At 36.6% G+C, this 11,114-nt stretch overlaps 2 protein-coding genes and 1 non-coding gene across 4 annotated transcripts; all 3 read left to right on the top strand.

Annotated features, from left to right (window-relative positions):
- The first annotated feature begins 643 nt into the window (after window positions 1–643).
- Window positions 644–4,599, top strand: LOC111441257 (probable aspartyl aminopeptidase). The gene is made up of 11 exons (XM_023078262.1): window positions 644–876; window positions 1,239–1,374; window positions 1,516–1,594; window positions 1,675–1,877; window positions 2,019–2,085; window positions 2,573–2,680; window positions 2,831–2,986; window positions 3,153–3,326; window positions 3,638–3,712; window positions 3,795–3,935; window positions 4,123–4,599. Exons 1-11 carry the CDS (start codon window positions 786–788, stop codon window positions 4,339–4,341), a joined length of 1,449 nt encoding a protein of 482 aa, XP_022934030.1. The 5' UTR covers window positions 644–785; the 3' UTR covers window positions 4,342–4,599.
- Window positions 1,953–10,243, top strand: LOC111441256 (probable aspartyl aminopeptidase). Of its 2 annotated transcripts, XM_023078260.1 has the most exons (12): window positions 1,953–1,957; window positions 5,237–5,380; window positions 5,746–5,881; window positions 6,119–6,197; window positions 6,267–6,469; window positions 6,627–6,693; window positions 7,620–7,727; window positions 7,932–8,087; window positions 8,259–8,432; window positions 9,188–9,262; window positions 9,340–9,480; window positions 9,823–10,243. In XM_023078260.1, the coding sequence occupies exons 2-12, from the start codon at window positions 5,284–5,286 to the stop codon at window positions 10,042–10,044; spliced, it is 1,458 nt and encodes a 485-aa protein (XP_022934028.1). In that variant the 5' UTR covers window positions 1,953–1,957; window positions 5,237–5,283; the 3' UTR covers window positions 10,045–10,243. The 2 variants fall into 2 exon arrangements, with proteins under 2 accessions (XP_022934028.1, XP_022934027.1); XM_023078259.1 differs by having other exon boundaries at window positions 6,119–6,469.
- A 749-nt stretch (window positions 10,244–10,992) lies between these two features.
- On the top strand, window positions 10,993–11,114 carry LOC111441265. Its single transcript, XR_002710110.1, has one exon. It is a non-coding gene; the product is annotated as a U5 spliceosomal RNA (small nuclear RNA).

Here is an 11,114-nt window from a genome sequence, read left to right as displayed (position 1 = left end):
TAAAAAAAAAAAAAAAAAAGCAACAAAAAAGGTACGGGCCATCCGTTGGAAGCCCAATGGAGAGCTTTGGGCCCAATGCATAATTGTACACGTTGCCCATTGGATAACACAGCCTTAAAGTTAATAGACACGTGTCCATAATAACAACTACCCCCACAAAAAGCTGACAGCGAAATTACAAATATCCCCAATTTTAGGAAAACGACAATTTAATTATTAATAGAAAGCTAAATTAATTTAAAATTTCCAATTAATTCTACCTCTAAAAGAATACAAACTTTAAAAAAAAAAAAATCAATAATTCTCTTAATTATTACTAGTAAAACATTTTTTAATACCCTTAATTTATTTTTAAAAGAATTTAACATTAATATTTTTAAATATTTTGAAAGCATTAGAAAATATACATATTCTTCGGTTTTCTCCCAACTACCTCCTCATTCTCATAGGTCAGTTATACTAATAATGCAAGCAAGAAGCACATTATGATTATAAAAAGAAAAGCACGGACTTCATTATTGGTGGTATAATATATAAAAATAAAAGTAGAAAAATATTTGAATCCATAGGAGACGTGTGTTTGTTGAGGCTTTTTGTTTGACGTTTATCCAGTGATATACGAACGGCATCGGATGACCGATGATGTAGCTTTCGTCTTGCATCAACATTATCCCATGTGCATAGCGTGGTCCATGTCGTGCTTATATTAATGGGCTGCGGACAAGCAGAAACGCATACACAAGCACAAGAATACAAGGCAGGGCAGCTTGTTGCAGGCGGCGGCAATGGCGAAGCCAAATCGTGTAACCAATTCTTCTGTAGCCTCTGATTTCATCGACTTCTTGAACGCTTCCCCGACTGCTTTCCACGCCGTTGGTAACTTCCCTTCCGTTTCCCAATCATACATTACAAGTTTAAATTCATAATTTCTTGTGTTTAAATGTTTTTTTTTTAATTAAGAAAATTGGTATTTTATAGTTTTAAAAGTTTGAAAGGAATCATTATTGTTTCGTTAAATATATTAAAACGTGGTTGAATGGCTGGAGGTTGGCAGCTATTTAACTTTGGACTTTAGTCCACGATGCATAATTTATTTAGTTTTAAAATTTTAAAATTATTGAACTAAATTAAAGATAAATATTAAATAATATTACGTTTATAAATTTGGATAATTATTATCTACCACTGAAATCAAATTGAAATATTATTGTTTAAAAATCTGCCGCGGAATGTTACAGAGGAGGCAAAGAAGCGGCTGGTAGAAGTGGGATATGAACAACTCTCTGAGACAGAGGATTGGAAATTAGAAGCCGGCAAGAAGTACTTCTTCACCAGAAATCATTCCGCCATCATCGCTTTCGCGATCGGTAAAAAGTATGGTTCTCGATTTCATAATTGCAGTGGTTCCGATTTCATAATTTTCGATTTGTATGGTTACAGAATTCGAGTTTGATTCTATTTTTCTAGCATTTTTGGTTGCCAATGAGTTGATTACGGTCTTGTACTCTTCTTTAGATACGTTGCTGGGAATGCATTTCATATTGTTGGTGCTCATACAGATAGCCCTTGTTTGAAATTGAAGCCTATAAGCAAGGTAATCATGCATTTTCATCGAGTTTTTGCGTGTACTTTTCTTGGTGGTCTTGCCACTCAAGGAACTTGAACCTTGTGCAGATTACGAAGGGTGGATTTCTGGAAGTTGGTGTTCAAATTTATGGGGGTGGGTTGTGGCACACATGGTTTGACCGGGATTTAACAGTTGCAGGAAGGGTGATTCTGAGGGAAGAGAAAAATGGTTCTGTTTCATATGTTCCTCGACTTGTTCGAATTTTGGAGCCCATATTGAGAATCCCCACATTAGCAATTCACTTGGACAGGTTTTTCTACTAAATTTAGCTTAACATTTGCCTTTTCTTGCTTCCTTGTTATGGCATGAGGCTGAATTATACTTGGGGAAGTTTTTGCTAGCTTGCTTTATCGTTGAGTATTTCTATGCTTCTTTTTTTCCTTGTGAAAAGGGATGCAGTTGCATTTGCGGTGAACACAGAGACCCAACTTCTCCCAATTTTGGCCACGACTATTAAGGTGATTTACGGTGAAAAATCTGAGTTTTTCAGTCCAATTATCAGTTCTAGCATTCACTTGCGTTGTTGTTGTTGAATGTGAGATCTCACCGTGGTTGAAGAGGAGAACGAAACATTCTTTATAAGGGTGTGGATACCTCTTCCTAGTAAATGCGTTTTTAAAACCATGAGACTGACAGCAATACATAATGGGCCTATCAAAGCCAGACACTAGACAGTGTGTTAGTGAGGACGTTGAACCCTTAAGAAGGTAGATCGTGAGATCCCATATCGGTTTGAGAGGAGAGCGAAGCATTCTTTTTTAGGGTGCGGAAACCTCTCCCTAGTAGACGCGTTTTAAAAACTGTGAAGCTAACGAGAATACGTAAAGAGCCAAAGCGGAAAATATCTGCTAGCGGTGAGATTTGTAGTTTTGCATACAAATCTTTGTGGCAAATACTGTATAAGTTTATGCTTGTCTTTCCTCTCTAATAAATGAGTGTTCACAGGGGGAATTGAATAAAGTTGTTTACAAAAATGATGCCCAAAATGGTGGAGAGTATACAGATCAGAAGTCAACTCCTAGTAGCTCAAAGCATCACTTGCTTCTGTTACAGGTAAGATAAATCAGAAAGCAAAGACCTGTGCTCGAGTTGAACACATGAGACCAATTTAATTTGAATTTTGGTGGATTAATTTGAGAATAATGATAGAAATACAAGTTAGAGAAAGGAAGATAAGATGTTTTTACTTGTCATATATAATAGATACTTGCGGAGCAACTTGGCTGTGAACCAGATGACATATTTGATTTTGACTTGCAAGTATGTGATGCTCAACCAAGTGCGATTGGTGGTGCCAAGAGGGAATTCATATTCTCTGGAAGGCTCGATAATTTATGCATGACATTTTGCTCTTTGAAGGTATGTATTGTGCCAGCGTGCTTATGGGTCTGTTTAGAATGAATTTTCAAGTGCTTAAAAAAGGGATTTGAAGTGTAAAACACATGGCACATATTAGTTGCTCTTACTTTTACAGTGTGTTCTTAATTTGGTATCATTGTAACTCCTGTAAGTGGTTTCAAATCAGGCATTGATTGACAGTACATCTTCTGAAAGTAGCCTTGAGAATGAGGCTGGTATCAGAATGGTGGCCCTGTTTGACAACGAGGAGGTTGGATCTAATTCAGCCCAGGGGGCTGGGTCTCCAGCAATGCATGATGCTTTATCACGAATCACCACTTCCTTCAGCCCATTACCTTCGGTATTCAACTTCTCCTTGCTCGTTTTCCTTGTTTTTTTGTTTTGAGCCAAATGTCAGTTGAGACTTTCATTTGTGTCCTTAGGCCTCCAAAATCGAGTTACTGATAGATGCTCGACTACTACATCATATAATTACTCTGATTGTGAACTTAAAACTTTGCGCTTCTTGATAATCATTTGGTTTTTAGTCTTTCAAAGTTAAGTTTATAAACACTCTCACTTCTGACATTCTTTGTTATAAGTTTAATTTTCAAGTTGACATATTATTGGAAATTAAACTGAACTTCTTTCATCGCTCTGGTTTGTTTACAGCTGGTTGAAAAAGCTATCCAGAAAAGTTTCCTGGTCTCTGCCGACATGGCGCATGCATTACACCCAAATTATATGGTATGCCATCCCATTTGGTTGTGTTTTTTTTTTTCTCTTGTATCACAATCTTTAATGTGGTGATATCAAATTCCCATCTCAGGAAAAGTATGAAGAAAATCATCGGCCCAAGTTCCATGGAGGACTGGTCATCAAGATGAATGCAAATAATAAATACGCAACTAATGCAGTCACTGCAACCATATTCCGGGAGTTCGCTTTAAAACATAACCTTCCTGTCCAGGTACATTATATTTTAACGTTGTTGTCTATGACACCACGAACACGAACAGGAACACAAACACAAACGTGAAGGTTTAGGGACTAAAGTTTATTAACGTAGAGTAGAATCAAACATGTTAAGTTCTTATTGCTAATTCTTATGTTATTGAAAATGATTTGGTAGTGGTAAAAGAGTATGAGTATTGCAGGATTTTGTGGTCCGCAATGACATGGCTTGTGGTACCACCATTGGCCCCATCCTTGCAAGTGGCTTAGGCATACGAACAGTTGATGTGGGAGCACCGCAGCTATCGATGCACAGTATTCGAGAAGTTTGTGGTACAGACGATGTTGATTACTCGTATCTGCATTTCAAGGCTTATTATGAAGAGTTCTCTACTCTTCCTATGATCCCAGTTGATATCTAGAACCGTGTTTCTCGCGTTTTTAGTAATTTTTCAATAATCGTGGGCATCTGCTTCCATCTAGTTTCTCTCTTTGAGAATGTTAAAATAAGGGGTGGGAATTTAAACCTGCGACCCATGATATAAATGAGACCCAACCATGCTGCCATGGCAACTAGTTGTTAGGGGTAAGTGCTTATGTAAACTATGATCATGGTTATCTATTTTCATTACCTATCTATGCAACTTTATTGCATCAATAAATAAAATAATAAGAAGCCCCGTGTATTATGGTACGTTTTTTTAGAACGTTGTACTTTCTTTGTTATCGGGAGTGTTGATAAATTTTTAGCAGGTTGGTTAGAAACTATATCTCTATAGAACGTTATAATTTCTTTATTATCGGGAGTGATGAATCTTCAGCGGATTGATTTGGAAACGGTATATTTCAAGGCTCATAGTTAAGACATCAAGAAGTCAAGTTTTTCTATGAATTTTGAGTATTAAATTCATGTACGTTTAACTTAGAGATTAAATGTTCAAATCCGTCGTTGAATTGTGTGTTCATATATATTCATTATTGTACTACTTTCAATATACTTTTTATAAATTCGGTTGAGTGTAATGTTTTCAGTTTCTAGCTAATTTGGGGTTTATATAAGATATTCAAATTATATAATCACAATAATATAATCATTATAAAGATATGCATATTTTGCAAGGGTATAAATGAAATTAAAATTATTGCAGAAATTTGAGGCATAATTTCTGTATTTTTTATAAAGACTTCTCCTCGTATTATCCGTGGGAGGGAGCCCACTGGTGAAATGATACGACATGTCGAATTTAATAGGCCACAGGCCCAAGTATTCGTCATTGGCGAATCTATATTGACCTTCAGCTCCTTCCTTGGAGCCAGCGCAAGCTGAGACAGTGAAGTGGAGCTCAGGAGTCGAGATCTCAGACATGGCGGCAACGAATGAAGCAAAAAGTAAGAGCAATTCTGTTGTGGATGATCTTCTCCAGTTCTTAAACGCTTCGCCAACTGCTTTCCACGCCGTTGGTAACTCCTACTACTTTCTCTATTTTCTTGCTCTATTTTTATCACACGCAGAACATCCGTCTCTCCTTGTTTTTTTCGCCAGCTGAGGAAATTCTTCTCGGAAATTTGAGATATCGTCATTCTCTTCTTATTCGCCTCCTGAACTTCCCCTATTCGTTATTTCTGTTATTGAAGATAAGATCATACTGATTCGAGCTTGCCGTTGTTTGCAGTGGTATTGACGTTTGGATTTGCTAACTGATGTTTCATGGAAATGTTCTTTAATTACTTTTTTGGATTTTTTCACGATAACCTAGCTCTTGGCTTATCATTTTTATCCAAGATATGTATATTCTTATAGTTTCTATATGTTCGGATTGCTCTAGATGAGGCAAAGAAGCGTCTGCGAAGTGTTGGATATGAACAAGTATCTGAAAGAGAGGACTGGAAATTAGAAGCTGGAAAGAAGTACTTCTTTACCAGAAACCATTCGACCATCGTTGCCTTCGCGATTGGTAAAAAGTATGGCTATCAAGTTCATGCTCTTAGTTCTGAGTTGAATGGCCTTTAGGTTCTATATATGAAAACAATTTTCTATTTTCTATTTCTAACTACGAATGTAGAAATGAGTAGGGCCACATCTTATTTGGTACAGTATTGATTAAACTTTAAAGCAGAGGAAAATTCTACCCCCAAGTCGTGCTTGATTCTATTTCTAGTCTTTTCTCCTCGCTGACTGTGATAATCTGTGTTCTTTAGATATGTTGCTGGGAATGGATTTCATATTGTTGGTGCTCATACCGACAGCCCTTGTTTAAAACTGAAGCCTGTGTCTAAGGTATCCGTTCATTTTTATATGATACTCCCCACCATGTCTTGCCGCTCAGTACTCTTTAATCTTGTGCAGGTAACAAAGGGTGGTTATCTGGAAGTTGGCGTTCAAACATATGGGGGTGGATTGTGGCACACATGGTTTGATCGTGACTTAACAGTCGCAGGAAGGGTGGTTATAAAGGAACAAAAAAATGGTTCTGTATCATATATTCATCGACTTGTTCGAGTTGAGGATCCCATAATGAGGATCCCCACACTAGCGATTCACTTGGACAGGTTTTCCTACTGAATTGAGATTAATATTCACCTTGTGTCGTTTACAGGTTTAATTGTTACGGTGTGAGGCTGGCTAGTGTATAGAAAAGTTATTGTGAGCTTGCTTCGCCTGTAGTTTCTATCACTAAGTGTCTCATGTTCTATTTCTTGTGAAAAGGGGCGCGGATGGATTTAAGGTCAACACACAGAGTCATCTTCTCCCAGTCTTGGCAACAAGTATTAAGGTGATTATCTAGATGTGTTCTCTTAGACTAAGGATATACCTTCTTCTTTTATATTAATTTGGTTCAACTTGTGAGCTTGACAACCATATTTGTGTAGTCTAGGTAAATGCTTCCACTTGTTGATCAAGTGTCAGGCAGTTAGAACCATGCACTGGAGTTTGTGACTCTTGGTAGAGCGAGCGATTTCTTAACCAGTATATCTTCACACCTCTAACAAACCAAGAAAGATTTAGATGCACTGGAAGTGGTTTTTGTCCTTTTTTCTCTCTCTCTAGTATGAACCGGCAACCTAAACCCAATTTTATTTGACTTCGTGGAATAACCTGTGAAGTGTGATATCTTTATAATAATACTCAAGTTCAGTTTAAAAATGGTTTTTAATCCTTTTATTTATTTATTTATTCTGATGTATATATAGATTTTGAACCGTTGAAAATCAGTGTATTTTAGTCCAATAAACAAGCTGTAATTTCCGTAGGTTGTTCACATTTCCCACATAGAATCGACTAGGTTTTTGGGTAAATTTAGGCTTATGTAAGTGGAGCAGTTTACCTTCAACATGCTCCTAGTTGATCCATAAAGTTTCGTCTTCTCACCCATTTCTAACAGTTTCTTTTATGCAACTTCATAGATAATTTCTGTTATTATATGGTGCACGACCTTACAGTTCTCAATAAATCAAGAAATCCTAATTGATTAAGAGTTTTCTTTACTGGATGTTCAAATATATATAAGTATAAACATATAAATGTATCTATATATACATCAATTAATTGCTGCAGATACAACATTTTTATGACAGAAGATATATTTTATGTATTCATTGCTGAAATTTTGTATGAAAATCTTTGTTGCAAAAACTTCGTCTGGCTTTTCATCCAATATAAGTTTATTATCTTTCCTCCCTAATATATGAGCGCTCACAGGGGGAATTGAATAAAGTTGTTACCAAGAATGATGCACAAGACGATGGAGAGACAACAGAATCGAAGTCAAGTCCTAATAACTCAAAGCATCACTCGCTTCTATTACAGGTAGACAAATCAGAAAGCGAAGACTTGTGTGTTTGGGTTGAACAGTGAATTCTAATATAGTTTATTAGTCTGCTCATTTGGATTTTGGTGGATTAATTTAGAAATAATGACAGAAGTACAAGTTTGAGCAAAGAAGATTTGACATTTCTCGTTTCTACTTTTGCTCCATGGGCATTTTAATTTCTTTTTTCCTTGTCTTGGCAGCTACTTGCTAATCAGCTTGGCTGTGAACCAGATGACATATGCGATTTTGAATTGCAAGCCTGTGACATGCAACCAAGTTTGGTTGGTGGTGCCCAGAAGGAATTCATTTTCTCTGGAAGGCTCGATAATTTATGCATGTCATTTTGCTCTTTGAAGGTCTGTATTATATGCCAGTGGCTTTCTTAACATACGTGGAAGGTCAACTGCCTGCTTAAATCATTTTTGGCCTCCACCCCGAAACCACATTTAGTTACTCTTGATTTTGCAGATTTTTCATTTGACTATATTCTAACTTCGCCTACTTTTATTTCATTGGTCACAAATCAGGCGCTGATTGACAGTACATCTTCTCAAACAAGCCTTGAGCATGAGACTGGTGTCAGAATGGTGGCCTTGTTCGATCATGAGGAGGTTGGATCTAATTCAGCCCAGGGAGCTGGTTCTCCAGCCATGCTTAATGCTTTATCACGAATTACAAACTCCTTCAGCTCAGACTCTTCGGTACTAACTTCTCATTGTATATTTTCCTGATTATTTGTTTGAAGATGATTGTAGCAATAACTACGGTTGCATGACTTTATTTCCTAGGCCTTCAAAATCTGCACCAATAGAATTAATTTCCATGTGGGTTTATATACCGACACCATTTTATGCTTCCAACTAAAATTATCACTTGATTGATAGTTGAAGAAGTAGTTGTTCTCTCGAGATCTCTTAAAGTAATAGGGGGTGATTTCATGATAATTACTTGTCACTAACTCACTGGAGAGCTAACTTTATTTGTGGCTCTAGCTTAGTCGGTGCGTTAAAATTTTGATCTATACTGAGAACAAGCACGAGCGTTACTATCATACTCATGCCCTCATTTTCTTTCAGCTCAAAATGCTTTTTCTGGGTCCTTTTTTTTAATATATACCCCAACGATTTAGAGGGCTTCCGAGGACTATTTCAACGAATAAGTTATAACTATTGGATTGCCATGAATGTATCTTAAGACGTTCAAACATTAGTTTACATATTACACTGTTCCTGGTTTCTATAAAAAGGGTGAGGGAAACTATGCCAACTTAAACGAATCATTCACTTTGTAATTTTTGTTACTCTGATTGAGAAGAGCGTATATTAGGATGATGCTTTTCTAACAGGAATTTGGCCGTAAATTGTCTACTCTAGGTGATCACGAGTATGACTTGATTTGTGATTCCCACCCAGTTTGACTTGAATTATGAACTTTCATTGTTCTGGTTTATCTTCAGCTTATTGAGAAAGCTATCCAGAGAAGTTTCCTGGTCTCAGCTGATATGGCGCATGCATTACACCCTAATTATATGGTACTGTCATCCCGCTTTGTTGTGTATTTTCCGGAAGGTTATAATGTTTATGTGGTAATATCAAACTTTAATTTCAGGATAAGCATGAAGAAAATCATCAGCCCAAGTTGCACGGTGGGTTGGTCATTAAGAGCAATGCAAATCAACGATACGCAACCAATGCAATCACTTCGTTCATATTCAGGGAATTGGCTGTGAATCATAACATTCCTGTTCAGGTCTGTTATGTTTCCACATTTTTTCCGTTTCTCTATGGCATCAAATATTCTTAGAGTTAGGGCTCAATTATCGGAGTAGGAAGAGACGACAGACCCCCTGTTCTTTGACACTGCATTTTAAGCACTTCAAGAGGAATGAAAATCAGCGCTGTGAAAAAGAACTTGGAAAATTCTAGGAGCCAAAATTTGCATTGCTAGCATGTATATTTTGGACTTCATAAATTTTGAGTGTAACGTTTTACTAAACAGTTGTAAATCATGCACAATCTTGCATTCTGGAAGGAATAGGATTGTTATATGAAAATCGTTTCTAATGATAAAAATGGTCATCAACTCTTGCAGGATTTTGTGGTTCGTAATGACATGGCTTGTGGTTCAACCATCGGCCCCATTCTTGCAAGCGGTGTAGGTATACGAACAGTAGACGTTGGAGCACCACAGCTATCAATGCACAGTATTCGGGAAATGTGTGCTACAGATGATGTCGACCACTCATATGAGCATTTTAAGGCCTATTACGAAGAGTTCTCTAATCTTGACCAGAAGATCACAGTCGATATGTAGAATGGTATTCATCGTCTTCTCAGGTATTTTCCAATAAACCGACTGTAGGGTGTTCCTGTGGCGGCCACCTAGTTGTTGGCACAATGTACTCATTTATACCGTTATTATGGTTATGTTTCTGTGTCACACTTGTCTAACGAGTTACAACATGAAACATCAATAATACAACATTTCCCCCACGGATATTTTTGTTAACGAAGCATTGCAGAAGGCTCTGTCTATGATGGTGCTTTTTGACATTTTTGGTGTTTTTGTTTTCGCATTTTATAAATTATGAAGTTTTCTTTACAGATTCTGGAAAACATGTTCCAATTTTAAACACAAAACTAGAGATTTCTCTTTCATGATTGAAGAGAAAAACATGAGGTCAATTACTTCTCTGGTTTGGATTTTTATTTTTCTTTTCAACTTTATCTTAATAAAAGACGTGAAGGGATTCAATCCTTCATTCATGTTCCACCTACTTCCCTTTTTCATGTAATGGGAAGAACCGTGAGACGTCAAAAAGTAATTTTTTCTATAAGGTATTAAGAAGGAATTGAAATGTAATAATATAGATACAATCGGGAAGTGGGAAGCCTTGTGTGGCCATAGAATTCAATTTGAAAACATATATTGCCTTCTAATATGTGTTGCATTACATCCAAATATTGGTCTTCACTTGAAATGGAATTGATATGATTTTAGGTAGAGTTTATATAAATGAAATTAATTTTAATTTTAATTTTAGATTTATTCTCCTCTCACGAGTTTATATATATATATATATATATATATATATATATATATATATATATATGGTCATAATTTAATTTACTTTGGTATACAAGTTGTGGAAGGGAACCCAGAGGAATTGAAAGTAGGAATTGTCCTACCTCGAAAACTCATCAAGATGCGAAAACGATAGACACCTATGAAGTGACCATCCAAGGCCCATTGCCAATCACGGAGCCGTGCGGTGAGCACAGAGCGAACTATTCTTTCGCCTTTTACTAAAGAATACCGTGTTTTTGGAGGGCTTTCCTTTGGAGGTGAGTCCTACATATCTCTAGTTTTAAAAAAATTTAATT

The sequence above is a fragment of the Cucurbita moschata genome, unplaced genomic scaffold, assembly GCF_002738365.1.
Source record: "Cucurbita moschata cultivar Rifu unplaced genomic scaffold, Cmos_1.0 Cmo_Scf00003, whole genome shotgun sequence".
In the NCBI taxonomy this organism is placed as follows: Eukaryota; Viridiplantae; Streptophyta; class Magnoliopsida; order Cucurbitales; family Cucurbitaceae; genus Cucurbita; species Cucurbita moschata.
The sequence above is the reverse complement of the archived record's forward strand: the minus strand, read 5'-3'. Positions and strand labels throughout refer to the sequence as shown.